The following is a 19,671-nucleotide window of genomic DNA, read 5'->3' on the forward strand; positions in this document are numbered from 1 at the left end:
AGCTCCCAGGAGTTTCCATAAAGCTCAACACTCAGCGCCACCATTATACCTCTGGTATTTTGTTCCAGCCAAATTTAATGTGTCTCTCTATCCCAGCTGGACCATAAACTGCACAAGAGCAAGGACCCTGTCATTCACTTTTAAAACAATCAAGCCTATGTCTGTGTTCAGCACACAGTCAGTGCTCATTAAGTGTCTATAAAGAAATCTTCCCAGACCCAAAACCTCTGATTGACACTGTCAAGACTAAGATACAATAAGGGGGAATGAAGAAATAACAAGAAATGATAAAAAGGTAAGAAATGTATGGTTTAGAAGCAAGGAAGCATGTAGAGGACCTGCCATCAAGAACTATGTATAGTAAACACGCATCCATCTCGCCACCCACCTATCTACCAATCCATCCATCCACCTACCCTTCCATCCATCCACCTACCACCCCACCATCCATTCTTGGATACCTACCTACCATATGCTAAGTACTCTTCTAGGTAAGAAAATAAATAAACAAAAAATGAAGCCCGCCCTCAGAAAGCTATGGAGAAGAGAGAGGGGGAGGTTGGCATAAATGACTCAGGAAAGTGTATGCAATAGTAATAAATACCTCGAAGCAGAAGTACTCAAGGATGTGAGGGCAAATAAGAGGGGGATCTGATCTGGTCAGTGGGGTCAGGGATGGGTACCCTGAAGTATTACTTGACCTAATAGCTATAAAAAACGGTCCACACTTGCTGAACAGTTGTTAAGTGCTAGGCACTTTCCTAAATGCGTATTATTTACATTCCTTAATGTAATTCCTTAATGTAACCTTAATGTTGTTATAACTACTTTAGTAGTTGTCATTATCGTATCTCCATTATACAGATGAGGACTCTGAGGTACAGGGAGATTAAGTAACTTGCCCCAGGTTACACAGCTAGGAAGTGGCAGAACCGAGATTCAAACTTAGAGCCTGCACTTTCAACTATGAAGCCATTCCTGGGATGGTGTGAAAATGAATATGCATTAGCAAGGGGAAGGGGGAAGAAAGGCACCCCGGGCAGCCGGCTGCGACAGGAGAGAGCCTGGTGAGTTGGAGGGACAGGGACGAAGTGCGCAGGATGTGAGCACAGAGTAGGTGAAGGAGCAGCTGAGGCTGGAGCCCCAGGCACGCAGCCCTGGCTGGGCCATCGCCCCCTCACACTGGAAAGAACCTTCGTGTCTGGCTCTCCCCCTCTGCAGTGGGCAGGAATGGTCAACTCTGTGGGCCGCACCGGGCAGTCTTTCAAATGTGGACTGTTCATCTCCAGGGTCCTTGTGGCAGGTAAGTGCCCCTCAGTGAGGCAGATCCCCCCAAGGGGGGCAACATGGGAACTTGTGGGAGAGTTTTCAGCTGAATGGCAGGTGGCCAGAGATGCTACTTGTCCTGCGATGTTCCAAACGGTCCCACATGGTAAAGAAGTGTCCTGCTTGCCATGTAGCTTCCGAATGCCCCCAGTGGACATTCACGCTAGCAACAGACCGGCTTATCATCCCCTGAGCCCAGGACGTCACTCTTTTTTCCACATAAACACAAAGGTATCTGTTTGGGGGCATGTTCTTACTGTACACTGAATTTTCTAGGTATGTCACTGCCGTGCACATCAAGCGGAGACTCTTCTTATTGTGTTCTGAAATTTACCAAGAATTCTGCACAATTTTAGAAAAAAGTGCTTCAGAAATATCAGAAGGCAGCTTGTGGTTTTCATGTCACTGGTATGACATACCTGTCTCGGTCTGTTTTTGTAGCCGTCAGTTCGCAATTATTCTAAGAATACGACTGCTTTGTTACGTTCCCAGGTGTAGTTGGTACCCAAGGGTTTACCTACTGAACTACATACATAAATTAGTTCTGTTTTTCCTTGTATTACAGTTTGGCATTATACTAATTTTTAAAAATTTTGTGTACTTGTGGGGCGCCTGGGTGGCCCAGTCGGTTAAACACCTGCCTTCGGCTCAGGTCATGATCCGAGGGTCCTGGGATCGAGTCCCACGTCAAGCCCCACGTCAGGCTCACTGCTCAGTGGAGACTCTGCTTGTCCCTCTGCCCCTCCCCCCACTCGTGTGTGCGCACGCCCTAATAAATAAATATAATCTTTAAAAATTGAAAACAATTTAAAAAGAAGAATAAAAATTTTGTGTACTTGTGCACAGGTTACGTGAGCTGTGAATTTCATTTCAGGATGGTAGAGTGAATAGTAAAAATCTTTGTTTATAAAGAGGGAGTGGGTCTGTAGGGTTGAAAAACACGCTGAATCTTACCACACTCCCCTCCACAGATGAAGTAAGCAACTGAGTCAGTGTGTGTCCAGGTAGTTTGAACTCTTGTCACGTGGCACACAAGTGTGACTGACTATTACCAGCACATTGGTAAAGAAGGCTGGCATGGGGAACTGACATGCCATCGTCATCCAGCCATCCAGCTCTGAGTGCCAGCAACCCAATGTTCTTAGTCCTCTAGGCCCAGAAAGAACCACTAAACCCTCCACACTCGCAGGTCTCCTGATGGTTCTGTGGTTTTAGGAAGGAAGCCTGGATCTTGCTGTCCAGGACCCTGTGGAGAAGGAATGCTGTGGATTGACCAAAACCACTCTGGCTCTCCTCCACCCTCCCGTGCCCTCCCGGTCCATCTCTGCACTAGTCTGTCATATGCTCTCAGACATTTGCGTATACAAGCCTGCTGGGGGGTGGGGGGTGGAGGCAGACTGGGGGAGCACTCATTTCAGTGCAGAATGCCAGACCCCTCCCTCAGAGATTCGGATACAGGAGGTCGGGATTCGGTGACCTGCATTCAAAACAAATGCTCTGGATAATTCTGATGCAGGCGCCCTCAGAACCATGCTTGGAGAAAGAGGACCCGAAAAGCCCATTTCCTCACATTCTGTCCTTGGGTCCCAACTGAGTCTTTGGGTCCCTTCTTGTGACCTTAACTCTACCTCCTATGAAAAAAGCTTCCCCAGCCTATATCTGCAGTGTTCATTTTCCTCGGTTGTTCTGGACCCATCTCTAGTCCAGAGCATTTCCAACTAGACCTCCAGTTTGCAAATTAACGGGTTTAAAACACCCACATCAGACACTTCCTCAGTCTAATGAGAGGAGAAATGCATGTAAACACGTAATCATGACGCGGCGTGGAAAGTGCTACAATAACGGGGCATAAACAACGCATAATCACATGCTGATTGTAAGCCAAGTGGAGGCACCTACTTCGTGGAGGGGACGGCAGCAGGAGGGAAGGAAAGCAAGGAGACAGATCAATCCCGAATCTCGCACGTTGGAGAGGGGCAGTCACAGAAACATAGAAAGGACTGAGCCACTGAACCTTCAGACTAGGCCAGGGCCTGCGGGCAAGGCCTCCAGGGAGGAGATGTAGCGAGGAAAGGGGAGAGTCAGCGGGGCTGAATTCTACTCTGCTGCCCGGGCCCCAGGGAGAAACGTCCCGAACAGCACAGCGGGGTGGTGGCAGCAAGAAAAGGGAAGGAAGGTAGACGGAGTCACGGAACCCGCTAAGAGAGCACAGATGCACCAGCCAGCTGGGTCCAGGCGTTTCACAACGGGAGGGCCATGGGACCTGTTAGAAGCTCAGAGTCCCCCTCACACTTTCATTCACCAAGTATAAGATCGTACGAAACAGTTCCCCAGGGAACTGAGGCCACTCACCCCTGGTTTCGTTCTTGACCCACACGTTGATGGAATCACAGGCGGAGGCTGGATCCTCAAAGCTCACATTCTGGACTTCACACTGAAACACGTCTTTGTTCCGGGTGACAAAGGGCACCTCCATCTTGAAGCCGTTCTTCACGAACACTGCATTGGCCACGGTCACGATGTCCTTATTCTTCTTGGAGCTGATGGCTTTGTTGATCTTCTTTAACACTTTACCGACTCCTAGAGGAGAAATGGAAAAATGCAGCAATATTTCCGCGAGAATTCAGAAAAGCTGTTTTTTAAAAAAATATCTTTCTTAGTATGGCAAATAAAGAACAGTATAGACAAGATAAGCCTGAGTAGCAAAAGACTGGGTCTTGTGCTTCCTCAGCGGCCTTGTGTTAAGAAAAGGGGGGGCATCGGGCTCCCTGCTCGGCAGGGAGCCTGCTTCTCCCTCTGACCCTCCCCACTCTCATGTGCTCTCTCTCTCATTCTCTCTCTGTCAAATAAATAAATAAAATCTTAAAAAAAAAAAAAAAGAAAGAAAAGGGGGGGGAGGGGATGGTAAGATTTATTAGTAGTCCTTAAAAGTCAGTAGTGCTTTTAGTACCAAAACAGCATATTCAAGGCATCTCAACACCTTCCCCATGTGGACCTCGTCCTCCTGGGAGACTTTCTTGGTACCCAGTCACTAGGAAGACTGGCAAGCTCTTCCTTACATAGCCATGGGGAAATAAATCCAAGGAATCTTCCTAATTCATTCTTTTTCTTAATCTCTAGTGCTCTTTCCTGCCAAAGATTTAACACTGCGATTTCCTTTTTTTTCTATTTCGGAAAAAAAAGATGAATAAAATAAGCATTAGAAAGACCATTAAAAATTGCCAGGTGCCACCATCCAAGAACAGTGTGGTTTTTACCTGATCTCACGCTCAAAAAGCACGGGGACTAATTTTATGGCAATGTAAGCTTTATTTTAACACGAGCCATTCATACATACTCCATTTGCTTTTAGAACATGGAGAAGAGGAAAATAAATTATAAGGATGAAATGTGTTTCTGGAGTGAGCTCGAATTACAGATTCTTGGGTTACTCGCTTGGGATCCTTTCAAAATGACGCTGTCCTAAAACAGCCTGCAGGGGTCACAGTGATGGTGTCCTGGAGAGCTGACCTGCCACACACCGAGTGTCTCTTCTGCAGACCCACTAAATAAGGGCAGGGTGAGTCGGCCCCGCGGCCCAGGGAGGTGACCTTTTGGCCCTTTGTTTGGCTTCTCATGACCCCACCTTTTGTGCTGTTCTGTGGGGCAGGCCTACTTTATCGGTAAGGGAACAGCAGAGGCCAAGACCCAGCACCTGTCCCTTTTGGCCACATGGCCTCCTCCACACGCCTCGGTCTCCTGCCGGGAAAAGACTGGCGTAGATCTTCCTCCCCTGCCCCAGACCGTTCTGCCTCTGTCCTCGGTAAGAGCATCGCTATCCTGAGTTCTCAGAGGGCCTGAAAAACCACTCGGGCTCCCCTAAAAGAGTCTGTCTCTTGACGGAGCCCCATTCCACAACACAACGGCTAGTGATTCGGGAGAAAACAAGCGTGGGGGAAGGAAGCCACCCACAGGCAACATTGTCAAAACTTTAGAAATACTGCTTCGAATGAATGTGGCTCAGTGTGGAACAACAGAAGTCCAGTCCCTGCGTTGGAACTGTACTAGCTGACAGGGTCTCGATGGCACTGGTGAGGGCCATAAATTCTAGCAGTGATTCACCGGGAAGCAACAAATCACTAGGAGTTTTCCGAGCGTCCAAGTAAGGGGCAGAATGGTGTGTTCCAAGTACTAAGTCCTTCCATGCTTCTGATAAGTGATCCAACTGCAGACTCATGAGAAACTGAAGGCCATGTAAACAGAGTGGGGCAAGTTTAGGTATTTGGGGCTGGCAGCTCAGGAGGTGACACTGAACACAGCCACCGAGGGGCATGGAGTGAGGCACGGAGTTCTCGAACCCCCGCCTGTCCCTCTGGTTTTCCTCTCCCAGCCAAAAGCATCAATGCAGTCAAGCTTCCTAGAACATTATGAGGCTAACAGGAGTGGAAGAACATGGAAAGGGCAACTCCCTCGTTTTCCAATAAAGCAGCGAAGACTCTGACGTGCAGAGGGACTCGCTCAGGGCCACGGTGCCCAGTGGCCCCAGAGGACGGCTGCAGGGCCCGTTCTGCTCCCTCACACGTGGCCCTCACTCAAGAGGCGGGTGCAAGGTAGACTCTGGGGGATGAAACCAGAGCAGGAGCCATGAGGCACCACCGCTAGGAGACAGAGACTCTGAAGTGAACACAGATAATTCAAAACAACAAGTGAAACCTTTTCCATTGGGCCCGACTTCAAAAAAAAATTTTTTTTTAGCTTTTTATTTTGAAATAATGATAGATTCATGGGAAGTTGCAAAACAATATACAGGGTTATCCCCTGTGCCTTTTGCTCGGTTTCCCCTAGTGGTAACACCTTGTAGGACTACAGCACAGTATCACAACCTGGAGACTGCGTGGTGGAGCTCACAGAGCTCATGCACGCTGCATGCCTTTTACAGGGATTTGTGTGTGTGTGTGCGTGCGTGTGTGTGTGGCTCTCTGCACTTCTCTCACCCACACAGATTCATGTGGTCACCAGCACAGTCAAAACACTTCCAGCATTGGCACATCCGTCCTGGATGCCAGAATGGCACCGGAGAAGCCCCTCCGGATGCAAGACTCGCTTGAAGCCCCAATGGCCAGAGCCCACAAGGCACGCACCATTCACGCTATATCTCATCACCGTGGTGAGCTGCTTCTTGGTCCTGCCGTCGGCTCCCAGCTGAAGCATCCCCAGGACAGACGCGATCCCGTGGGGGGACACGACCACGTTGTCATGAGGCCAGGATTTGACGATTTGATTGAAAACCTGGATTCCTGTGTTGGAGCCTAGTTCCTCCAGAGACAGGGGGTTGAACTGGGAGCACACGGAGGGCAACGTCACTGTGGCCACAAGGAAGAAGAGAAAATGCCAATTCATGGTTCCTTTCGGCAATGACGACCTGAAAAATTAGATTAAAAAAATATGTGAATTCTTAAATGAACACCTTTGGGGGGGACTACTTTATATTCAACTAGGTATGATTCATTGTACTCAGTATAATTGAGTGCTTTGTTAATTTATTTAAAATAGAATAGCATAGATCAAGCAGTTTTTGCCATATTTTGTCAGCGGGTTGGGGGAGGGAGTGAAAGGAAGCCTCCACCTGGCAGGCTCCCAGTTATGTGCCATTCAATCTTACAACCATCCTTCATCCAATTGAAGCAGTATTTACTGAGAACTAGCATGTGCCAGGCCCTTTTCGAAGTGCTGGGCATACAACTATAAATAGATGGGCAAGACCCCTACCTTCCTGGAGTTTACATTGTAGAGGGGAGACAGAAATCAGCCAGTAAGCAATAAAGTAACTTCAGAGAGGGATCAGGACCCCGGAATAAAACACTGTGTCTGCAAACGAAGGACGAGGTGGGGACAACATGAGGGACAGCATGGGAACAGTTGTGATGAGTCCCGAATGAGAAAGAAGCATCCCCCCCAACCCCGCACCTGCCCCCAGCACATGGCCACTGAGGAGGGAGTTGGGGGAGGACGTGAAGAGGAGGAAAGGCCCATAACCCTAAGGCCCAGAGACCCCAGTATGTATGGCTCTTGGATTTCCTTCTAAGGGTCACAAGAAACCACAGGAGGATTTTAAAAAAAGGGAGTGAATCCCTCGGGTCGCTATGACTACCTTATAACCCTATGTCCTCAGACTTTTTTTTTTTTTTTTTACCATAAGCATGTTACTTTCTTAATTAAGGGATTGTTAATTAAAATAAACTTAAATGATACTCTTAGATCTACAATAGGGCAGAACAATTGGTAAATTTGTCAATTGTAAGAATGGCACTGTTTACACAGATATTCTCAATTACAGTGATTTGTCTGAAATAGATCTGAAAGATTTGTCTGCTTTCTTCCTTGATTACCACTTACTGAACTTCCTTCGGCTGTGACAAGTAAGAGGTAAAAGATTTACATGTATTTACAGAAAAGCAAATACTGTCATTAAATAAGAACTTAAAAGAGGCAGTCGGCAAAACAAAAGCAGAATTCGTGATGTGGCTAATTTGGTTCCTCCCTTGGGGACCTGAACTTCTGCGAAGCACAAGTTTCCAGAGGAGCCAATGTGCCCTCCTGGCATGTACATGGGAATGTCTGCAAAGAATAAGAGGGGAGCCTTTTAGGAAACGGGAGACCTGAAGTGCAGGGAAAGAAGGTCTCTGTGCTCCAGAGAAAAGCCTACCGGGAGCGTTAGGCAAAATTGGCATTCGGGGTTTTCCTTGTCTTCCTTTCTATGCATCTGTCTTGCTTCCTACTCCAGGTCATAGTAAATGTTCAATAAATACATGTGAGATTAAATGTGATGGCTTATATACTTTCAGTTTTTGTTAATTACTTTTTTACTGCATCAAAATAATATTTATTGAGCATGACTGAGAAAATGATCGTGTTCCGTCCCAAGCCTCAGAGTGAGCTTCAAACATTTTCCGAGGAGAGTGAAATTCGCTGGGTGCAGAGTTCCCCACCTCCACCCCCCCAACCCAGGGCCACAGGAGAACCACTGAGACCATCATTCAAGGTGATGCTACAATGTTCTCATATGTTGTGAAACAATCACATTTTTAAAAATTTAGAACATACAGGCTTCTCCAGGGCTTAACTGGTAAATAATTGTGTTAAGACAGCCTGTCTAAATTCAAAACATGCAAGTGACCTACATACGCTCCTACTTGGGGCTTTCCTATGGCCAGCATGGCCTATTTTGACTTTGGCACCTAGGACTGGTTCTAACACCATGACAATCCCCTGAGTTTCTTTCAGCCTGCTGGACGCTGGAGAGCTTCCAAATGCTGACTAGGGAGGCTTTACTCATTCATCTAAAAATTAGACTCTGTGTCCTCCTAGCCTCCCTCCCTCCCCTCTTTCTGGAAATAAATCTCCTCTTTAAAACTTAATATGCCACAAAGCCATCACGAGCATAAAACAATCCACATAATCTTTGTTACAAATGGTCAAGTCCGGTCACTAGTGCCAACTTCATCAATCTGGATTGTTGACTCTTGCATCACAGTGTACCCCAACATTACCTCCTGTTTGCCTACTCTCTACTCCCCAAGCCTCCCAAAGAGATCCTCCTGGATTAGCAACTACTTGAATAAAATATTTGAATCTGCACACTCAGAAAGGACATCAAATTGGTTTTGCCTCTTATAGCTTAAAGTTGATTCACCCACATGCTACAGATTTATGTAGATGACTATAAAACAGGTAGAAAGGATCAGCAAGAGAAAAATTTAACAGCTCCAATGTCTCAGAGTCAGCAAAGATCGTCTCCCAAATAAATAGCCAACTTATTTAGCAGAATTTTGCTTGGTTATGACTTTTTGCTAAAAGAACAGTTTCATTATGAAGTGGCGGAAGGCTGCCATGGGTGTTTTTCTTGGTTTCTTGGATTTGGGAAGCTTTTGAGGGATGTCTATGTGCAGTCTCATAACAGCGCACCGGGACAGTGTCAGGGCTATGCAGGACTTGGAATCGGAGCTATTTTTGATTGATGTTCTGGGCATGACTTCTTCTTGGCCTCAGTTTCCTAGGCTAAATGCTCCCTAGTTTAAGATCACCTGGCTTACATACATGTTTGAGACTAAGCTTTCACTCCTCTCCAACGTTCAGTAGGCAGGAGAGCGGTGCTGATTCATAAATTACTTTGGCTTATAAAATTCTTTTTTTTTTTTTTTAAAGATTTTATTTATTTATTTGAGACAGAGAGAATGAGAGAGAGAGAGAGCACATGAGAGGGGGGAGGGTCAGAGGGAGAAGCAGGCTCCCTGCCGAGCAGGGAGCCCGATGCGGGACTCGATCCCGGGACTCCAGGATCATGACCTGAGCCGAAGGCAGTCACTTAACCAACTGAGCCACCCAGGCGCCCGGCTTATAAAATTCTTAACTGATACGTATTCATATCCAAATAGACAATCTTTTACGTGAAGTAACTGCTGGAGTTAATCAGGCTCTAAAATGCTTACTCTCTACAATAAGCAGATTCTCATTATGGGAAGAACATAGTAACCTCCTGTTTATTTTTAGGAGAAATTATACTTAAAACTTTCAAATAAGAGAGAAGGAATAAAGCTGTTGCCCAAATGTATTGCAGATCATCAGTATGGAAGATTATAAATCTGTTTAAATGTTTCCATTTCTTGAATAATCTTTTCATAACAGTAAAACATACACACACACACACACACACACACACACACACACACACCAAGAGTCTGGCTGAGGCCATCACTGGAGGGGGATCATAAGCCTATAAATAAAGCTATCACCACAGGCATAACCTTTCAAATGTGGGATTCTCTTTCCCCACATACTTCTAGTGTCTCTTACTCCAAGCCTTTCCTTTCCAGTGTGGGGGATGTCTGGGCAGTAACTGGGGACTGCTCTGAGCTTCAAGTGAGATTTAGTGTAGTAAATAACAGAGTTGGTGGTTTTACAAACGCCAGATCTGGATCACATCCTTACATTTAGCACCGTCTCCCTTCCCAGCGGCAGACATTAGAGAAACACAGCCTCCCCAGATGCCATCCCTTCAACCATCACGTCCACACCAGCGGTGCTCAGATCTGAGGCTCAGATCCTCAAACCCTCTGCTGAATTTCAGGCTCATACTTTCATCTATTTCTGCCTGTGTTCACCTGACTGTTCAGAACATTATCTTGGCCTGGAAAATCCTTTGTAGGTGGATTATGGAGGGCCACTGGTCTGTGAAACCTGCCAACTGTCCTCTTAAAGGGTCTAGGCCTGGGTCTTGCCTGTGTGCTCACGTCTTTGCTTCTCTCCCTTACTCTCCACCTGGTGACACCAGTGCTCTCCCATCTCCGATCACAGCCTGTGGGAGGCTTCCCCAGATTGTCCCAGAAGGGTCCATTTACCCCCTCCTCTGAATTTCCACAGTATTTCCTATCCGTACCTTTCATCTTGTTTTTCAAGTGTGCTTCTCCCTCTCAACTAGACTGGAGGCTCACAGAAAGCAGGGCCACAGGACTTTAGAACCCTAGTGGCCACGGGGTCTTCTTTAAGGGCCTTGTCATTGCTAGTCACTGAATCAGAGGTTGACTCATGGGACTAACCCGGCTGCTCAAATGTTTGGTTTGGAATAAAAGGCACTCTAAAAATATCTTAAGCAACTACAAGTTAGAAGATGTCATATATGATCTAGATTTAGGGTTATTCTCAGGAAGAATGAAAATGAATGGGACCCTGGTAACACCGGGCCCTCCTTCCTAGGGCAGACATCTTGCACAGTAACCACCGCTAGGGGCTGGGCGTGAGCTCCCTCCCTCTGCTCCCAGCTGCCTTGTCCACCGCTTGCCACCACTCACATCACCTCTCCAGGCTGTGAAAGCTTGTGGCCAGACCCCTGCACTGAATGAGTGCTAACTGATTCAACAAGGGCAGATTAACCCAGCCAGTCACAAAAGATGACGCTTGTTTTCAACCTAATAGTCTTTTTTTTTTACAAAATAAAATATATTTTACATATAATACATGAGCACAAGATAAATAAAATGATATCTGTCAGCTCAAATGATAAATGGTAGGATATCTGTCAGCTCTATTTAGTATAGCAAATAAGATGTATGTAAACAGTTTTGGGGGAAACACTGGAATGCTCTTCTGGCTCCAACTCTTAGCCAGATGATTCACATCTGTTTTAGGAGGACCCAGGAGTGTCGAACAAATGGCAAGTATTCCATCCTTTCTCATTCTTTAAAATGTTTCAAGTGATATATTTTATAAAACCTATGTATCAAAATCTTTATATCATGAAAGATTTTAAATACATGAAAAATAACGTAAATCCCTAGTACCCAACATCCTTTATAAAATAATGATCAACTCATGGCTTATTTTATTTCTTCTAAAATCAACAACTGTACTGAAGCAAATTCTAGACATCATATAATTCGAAATATTTTCAACATATATTCTATACCTAAGGAATATATACATGTACACAGTATCATTATCCCACTCAAAAATTAGTAACTCTTTACTATGTTTTTTTTTTTAAAGATTTTATTTATTTATTTATTTGAGAGAGAGAGAGAGAGAGAGAAACAGCATGAGAGGGGATAGGGTCAGAGGGAGAAGCAGGCTCCCCGCTGAGCCAGGAGCCCGATGTGGGACTCGATCCCAGGACTCCGGGATCATGACCTGAACCGAAGGCAGTCGCTTAACCAACTGAGCCACCCAGGCGCCCGTAACTCTTTACTATGTTAATATCTAGCCAGTGTTCAAAAATTTTTTAATAGTTTGTTTGAATCAGGACCTAAATAAGCGCCACACATTGCAACTGGTTGATAGGTCTCTGGCCTTTTAAAAAGTCTTACCCCAGTTGCTTTATTTTTAACTTTTTCCTCTGAACTCTTCTGTTGAAGAAACCAGGTTATTTGTCTTGTAGAGTTTCCCACAGTCTAGATTTTGCTAACTGCATTCACATGATGCTGCTTAAGAAGTTTCTCTGTCTTCTGTACTTCCTGTTAGTTCGTAGTTAGACCTAGGGCAGGGGTCTGCAAACTCCTGGGCCAGACCTGGCCACACTTTTTGTTTTGGCTATGATTGCACTGAGCTCCCACAGCAAGTTGAAAAGAGTTGCCCGGTTGCAACAGAGACTGTACCGCCAGCAAAGGCAGAAACATCTACTACCTGGCCCTTTAGAGAAGGTTTGCCTCCTCTGCTCTAGAGGCTGATCAGGTTCAAATTTCTTTTTTGCAAAAATGTTTCACAGAGGTGTTGTAGTGGTGCTGGAAGCAGGAGAAAGGGCCCATATGTCTCTTTTTTGTGATGTTAGGTAGAGGCTGCTCACGATCACTGCCTAAGTGCATTTATTAGGATTGCCAAATGATGCTATTGTGATTCTAACTTTATTAGTTGGAACACTTCTGTAAAAAGTCATTTTCCATAACCAGCCAATTCCGTTATCCTGAGGTTCAGCTTGCATAGCAAGCGCAGGATGAATGCGTGATTCCTTTCTTAGGCTGTTCTTAAAATGATGAGTTGGCTACCCTGCATCTCAGAGTTGATCAGAGGGTTTGTTTTGTTTGTTTGCTTAGTATAATTATGAACTTACCACTTTTCTACATATTTTAAGGGTCCTGATCCACTGAAATTTTATTATTTTTTTCTGATACTCAAAATGAGCCTCTTCACGTGGAGCTCTCATATAACCTCATAGTCTCAACAGCCTCCTTGTTTTCTGCGTTGACAAGATATTTCAGGTTCCTTGTGCACCCTTCTTGCCCTAGGTAGAATCAGCCACTTCCCGAAGGAGTTCTTGTTCCTCTCAGTGGGAGACGGTATTTAGAGACAATCTGAGTATCCTCACCAAACACACTCCAAATTAACTGTGGGAATCCCGGGCAATGTGGAAAATCCAAAATCCACTGACCGCACTCTCTGGACTATAGCCAAATGTTAAAGTTCAAATTATGAAAGAGAGACTGCTTACCTGGCCACAGATGAGGAAAAGATGGGGGAGGGAGCTGGGCATTCAAAGCTGGGCTGGGATAATCAAAATGGATCATCCTCATGTGAAGACAGTTAGTCTCCTGGATCAAACCCATCCTGATGGCTTGTGGGAACCAAACAATGAGAGTGCCTGGAGTGAACCACTGGCACCCAGCATGACAAGAAGAGTCCCCCAGTTTATCTCAGGTGGGAAGGGGCGACAACCAGCCCTTCTCCTCAATGAAAGCTGACCCTTTCTCTTGGACTGGGAAAGTGTACAGATATCCTGCTGGTCTCTGTGTTTGTAGGCTCCTGATTCTTAGAACCAAGACCCCGTATTGTTCTGCCTTTGGACCAACCATTTCTTCTACGGGGGCTACAGGAGGCAGAGGAACACTGCACATCAGGTTATATGGAATCGTGACATCTCCTGCCAGTTTTCCCCAGAGAAACAAACATGAAGGAAAAGTGCTGGGCTGTCAAAGAGAGCCGTCCAAGTGGCCATAATTCGGATTGTGCCGCCCAGCCGTCAGGCCCAAATACCGCCTGCTCTCCAATACTCTGCCAACAGGCACAGGTCTAACTCTTTGAGGGTGTTTGGCAAGAGGCATTCTAGAGACTTCAGGAGTTGATCCACGGTGATTAAGACTGGATCTGCAAAGTGATAGTGGTTGTTATGCGCGAATAATTGACGTTAAGCCTCAAATACGGCCCTATACGTGCAAGAGGACGACTCTGGTCTCTCAGACTTCTGCTGACGTTAGTGAAATGGATTGCATCAAAACCCGTCTTCATTTTCCTAATATCTACCACATTCTCTTATGATGGATGAACAAGCAACACTGAAGTGCATCTTGATACCCCTGGGAAGTGTGCAGAGTGTTAGTAGAATGAGTCAGCATTTTTACAACTTAAGAAACCGGAAATGCCAGCTGACCACAGTGACAGCAGACTGGTGGTTCTAAAATGTTCTTTCACGTTACTGAGAGATGCTCAGAGTCTTCTGAGGATTTTTTTCTTAAATTTTTATCAGACTTCAAAGTGCATGATTGATCTATGACACTAATGAATTTAACCAAAAGGAACTTAAAAGTAGTCAGGAACGAAATTTGCAGCCACTGAAATGGATGGCAACAATGTTTAAACTGTTCCTTCGAAGAGACACATTTTGTTAAGTACTCTCCTGACATCCAAGTGCCTTTATCTACAGATCATTTGTTTTGAAATCTCTTCTGGGGTAAAGAGGAAGGCTAGGAGGAAGAAGGCAACTCGGGCTTTGTTAGTTGTCTATCTTTTAGAATACAAGATTATGGGACATTTATTCTATTTTCCTCTAGTGTGTCAAGGGAAATTCATCTAAGTTTCAAATTTCAATTTTACCATCCACTAACCAAGACATCCAAGGCAAGTCACAATCTTTACCAGCCTCAGCTTTCTCCTCTCTGCTATATTAGAAATCAAATTCCAGTGCTGGTCATGGGAATTCCATAAGCATGAACAGAAACATGGACGGCAACTAGCATAGTACTCACCTCAGAGTGGTACCCAATGAATGTTCATTCCCTTCCCCTTGTCTTCCTCAAAGCTCAAGACCTGAAGTAATCTGATTTTTATTTCAACAGCTATTTAAAGTCTCAACGATCAAGCTAAGAAAATGGGTTGAACACAATACTTCCACCTTGATATAGCCCTGTATCTTTAAAACATATTTTAAGACAGAGTAAGATAATGCTAGCATATTTCTGTGTCTCTGTAAGAGAACAGAGGGGTTCTATTATGATGGGAGTAGAGGTGGGTATGTTCCAAAAAATGTTTACTTGTTCTGAGATATGTTTTTCTGTGTGTTGTCTTAGGTCACTAAATCTGATTTATTTATGGTATCAAGTCCTGTACACTTTCTTATTAATAAATTTCTAAGATGCAACAGTTCAAATGGGTGATTCCCTGACAGCCAAGAGATGACCTAAGATGTTATAGTGATGTTGACCAGTGGTTCTCAATCTTTAAAACAAGGTAGCACCTTCTTTAGACATAAACAAGTATTACAGATACTTCCCAAGTAATTATGCTTTAAAAAAGTACTTGTGAAACACCACACACAAAAATAGACTCCAAATGGTTGAAAGACCTCAATGTGAGACAGGAGTCCATCAAAATCCTAAAGGAGAACACAGGCAGCAACCTCTTTGACCTCAGCCGAAGCAACTTCTTCCTAGAAACATCGCCAAAGGCAAGGGAAGCAAGGGCAAAAATGAACTATTGGGACTTCATCAAGATAAAAAGCTTTTGCAAAGCAAAGGAAACAGTCAACAAAACCAAAAGACAACCGAAAGAATGGGAGAAGATATTTGCAAATGACATATCAGATAAAGGGCTAGTATCCAAAATCTATAAAGAACTCATCAAACTCAACACCCAAAGAACAAAGAATCCAATCAAGAAATGGGCAGAAGACATGAACAGACATTTTTCCAAAGAAGACATCCAAATGGCCAACAGACACATGAAAAAGTGCTCAATATCGCTCGGCATCAGGGAAATCCAAATCAAAACCTCAATGAGATACCACCTCACACCAGTCAGAATGGCTAAAATTAACAAGTCAGGAAACGACAGATGTTGGCGGGGATGCGGAGAAAGGGGAACCCTCCTACACTTTTGGTGGGAATGCAAGCTGGTGCAGCCACTCTGGAAAACAGTATGGAGGTTCCTCAAAAAGTTGAAAATAGAGCTACCCTATGATCCAGCAATTGCACTACTGGGTATTTACCCCAAAGATACAAAAGTAGGGATCCGAAAGGGTACGTGCACCCCGATGTTTATAGCAGCAATGTCCACAATAGCCAAACTGTGGAAAGAGCCAAGATGTCCATCGACAGATGAATGGATAAAGAAGATGTGGTATATATATATATACAATGGAATATTATGCAGCCATCAAAAGGAATGAGATCTTGCCATTTGCAACGTGGATGGAACTGGAGGGTATTATGTTGAGCGAAATAAGTCAAACAGAGAAAGACATGTATCATATGACCTCACTGATATGAGGAATTCTTAATCGCAGGAAACAAACTGAGGGTTGCTGGAGTGGGGGGTGGGGTGGGAGGGATGGGGTGACTGGGTGATAGACACTGGGGAGGGTATGTGCTCTGGTAAGCACTGTGAATTGTGCAAGACTATTGAATCTCAGATCTGTACCTCTGAAACAAATAATGCAATATATGTTAAGAAAAAAAAAAAAAAAAGAAGAAGGTAGCAGGAGGGGAAGAATGAAGGGGGGGAAATCGGAGGGGTAGACAAACCATGAGAGACGATGGACTCTGAAAAACAAACTGAGGGTTCTAGAGGGGAGGGGGGTGGGAGGATGGGTTAGCCTGGTGATGGGTATTGAGGCGGGCACATTCTGCATGGAGCACTGGGTGTTATGCACAAACAATGAATCATGGAACACTATATCTAAAACTAATGATGTAATGTATGGGGATTAACATAAGAATAAAAAAAAAAGTACTTGTGAAACTACAGGATAAAAACTACTATGAATTCATAAAAGTTCAATAAAATGCAAAATCTTTTTACCTATAACAGCATCTGGATACATTTTCAAAAATCATATTTTGAGGTATTACTTATTCAGTCTCTACTCAAAGCTGGACTAGGAACATGACTTTTTTGACCCCTTAGAATAACTCTAATGTTGTCTATAGGTCCTCAGTTCATAGGTCAGAAATCAATGCTCTCTAAGTTATTGCTAGTAAAAAAATAACCAGGAGGCGCTGGAAATGTATATCGATAAAACAAAAACAAAACAAAACAGCTTTCTGAAAGGCAATTTGGGGCATGCCTAACCTTACAAATGTATATACCTATCAGAACAGTAATACCCTTTCTGTTAATCAATCTGAAGGTAATAATCAAATAGATTTGGGCCTAAAAATGTTCACTGTGGAGTTATTTCTAAGAGCAGAATCACTGCAATATTCTTTGCAATAAATAATTGCAGTAACAATGATCATTGCAACCTAAATTTTCAATGAAGGGGACACTGAGGGTGACCTTTTATCAGCTTTGTGTGCTTTGTTGCTAATATTTGCAACTGTTACCTTCAGCGGATTGCTTCTGGGAGTTGGAGCCCATTTTCTTAGTGCGCCTTAAGTGGCTTGGAGTTCACCACTACAGCATTCCTTTGCCTCCTCCCCCGCCCTCCCAGGTCAACAGCCACCAACTACTGGTCGAGGCGTAGGAAAGCTTAGCTCCTTTGCCTCCAGGTGGCAGAGACCACCTGAAGGAGGAGGTGACTCTCTGGAGGGCCCCATGGGATTGGGCTGTGGGACCTCACCGCTATCACTCCCTAACTGGCTGTTTCCTTTGCAATTCCCACTTCCACCGCCCCCTTACTGTTTTACCCCAGAGCACTTCCTCAGTGAATCATTCACACTCTCTCCTTGGCTCGGGACCGCTTCTGGGAGAGCATAAGGGTCAGTTCATGACATCCACTCAACACAGTATCAACCAGCTGCTGAGAAACTATACTGGAAGAAAATCTAAAGATATGGTAATAGATTCTGGATATATCCCAATGGAAAAAGGAAAACGATGGTATAATTAACTATGTAAAAATAATACACGGCACAGAAAAAAAAAAAAAAGACTAGAAAGATGGATATCCAGATATTATCTATATCATTATTCTGATGGTGGGAAGAGGAGTTTATTATTCTTTATACCGTTCTGTATTTTTCAAAATTTCTACACTGAACAGATCACGTTAAAACAAGCATCCCTTTTTCTGTTTAGAAAGCCAGAGCAGTGGGAACTTAAATCAGCTGAAATGTATAGAAAGGGGGAGCAGAAAAGACTACAGGGCACAAGAACAGTGGTTAAGTCACAGGATCATACAAACCTGAATTAAAAATGGTAGTTATTGGAAAAGGAGAAAGAGTTAAGAAATATAGTGAGATCCCTTTATATACATTCAGATGCATGTCACATCCCATTCCAACCCACAGACCACTTCATGGTGAGTTTTTTTTCAGTAAGTGATGGCTCTATTTTGATGAACATGAGTTGACACATTTATATAGCTACATCTACCTATTAGATATTTAAAGGCAGGGATTACAGTTGATTAATTTTTTTATTCCCTGCATTTACCATAGTACCTGGCATATAGCAGGAACTCAGTATTTATGAAACACATTGTAGTTCGGTGGTAATCACCTGTTCCAATCACTATTTTAAGCAGCAGCAACTGTTAGTGCGAATTAAAAAAAAATCCCAATTTGCTTAAAACTTGTAGAGTACAGCAGCGCCTGGGGGGCTCAGTCAGTCAAGCGTTCAACTCTTGATTTCAGCTCTGGTCATGACCTCAGGGTGGTGAGATCGAGCCCGCATTGGGCTCTGAGCTGGGCGCGGAGCCTGCTTGAGGTTCTCTCTCTCCCTCTCCCTCTGCACCCCGCCTCCCCACTCCCTCCCTTCCTCTCTTAAAAAACAAGACAAAACAAAACAAAAAACTTGTGGAGCACATTCTTAAGTACTCAAGAATAATGGCCATCATTCATTGAATGTCAACTACACACCAGACACTCTACCTAGAATTTTACATATTCAACATCCAGCTGAGTCCTCAACTTAAGTAGGCATTAGTATTTATACTTTACAGATGACAAAAAACGGAAGCCTGGAAAAATTAAATAGCCTGCCCAGATCGTACGGGGTGAAGACACGTCTGAAAATGGACACTCTTAGCCAATGTGTCATGCTGCATCCTGTGATGGAGTTTAAAGGGTCAACCAAGGAAAAAGTCAAGAAACACTGCCTTCTTTCTACCTCTCTGTCCTGTGCTTAAGTCGCCAAATACTAGGAGTAAACAAGCGACCACAGTTTTACGAGGCACAAGAATTGAACGGAAGGTTTGTTTCTCTAACGCAGTGGTTCTCCACTGGGAGGGCGGTGACACTGCCCCCCCCGCCCCCCCCAGGGGCATTAGGCAATGTCTGGAGACATTTTGGGTGGTCACAACTGGGAGGGGTGCTACTGATATCGTGTGGTTGAGGTCAGGGATGTCGCTAAACATCCTACCATGTGCGAGACAACACCCCACACAAGGAATTATCTGGCCGCGTGCGTTAGTGCCAAGGGTGAGAGAGAACCTTGCTAGCGCACAAGAAAGCACCCCTTCCCACTCTCCCCCCATATGCTGTCACGCCATGACACCACCGGCTTTCCTTAATTTGGAACCAAGGCTTCAGCCTGAAGTCAAAGACTGTTTCGGGTCACAGCCACAACCGCACGGACACCAACTGTCATGGTAGTTCTCCCTAGGATTCTCCATCCAAGCCGTTTCCATGTGGAAGAGGAGGGCATCCAGCGGCTTCCCTTCTGCCA

At 44.6% G+C, this 19,671-nt stretch overlaps 1 protein-coding gene across 1 annotated transcript in view; it reads right to left on the reverse strand.

Annotated features, from left to right (window-relative positions):
• Positions 1–19,671, reverse strand: part of SERPINE2 (serpin family E member 2) — a 61,988-nt gene that overhangs the window by 18,493 nt on the left and 23,824 nt on the right. The window contains exons 2-3 of the mRNA XM_021682946.2: positions 6,447–6,727; positions 3,679–3,906 (exon numbers count right to left, since the gene is read on the reverse strand). Of these exons, the coding sequence (XP_021538621.1) occupies positions 3,679–3,906; positions 6,447–6,705 (487 nt within the window). The 5' untranslated portion in view covers positions 6,706–6,727. The remainder of the gene's footprint in view (positions 1–3,678; positions 3,907–6,446; positions 6,728–19,671) is intronic.

Source organism: Neomonachus schauinslandi, chromosome 3, assembly GCF_002201575.2.
Source record: "Neomonachus schauinslandi chromosome 3, ASM220157v2, whole genome shotgun sequence".
In the NCBI taxonomy this organism is placed as follows: Eukaryota; Metazoa; Chordata; class Mammalia; order Carnivora; family Phocidae; genus Neomonachus; species Neomonachus schauinslandi.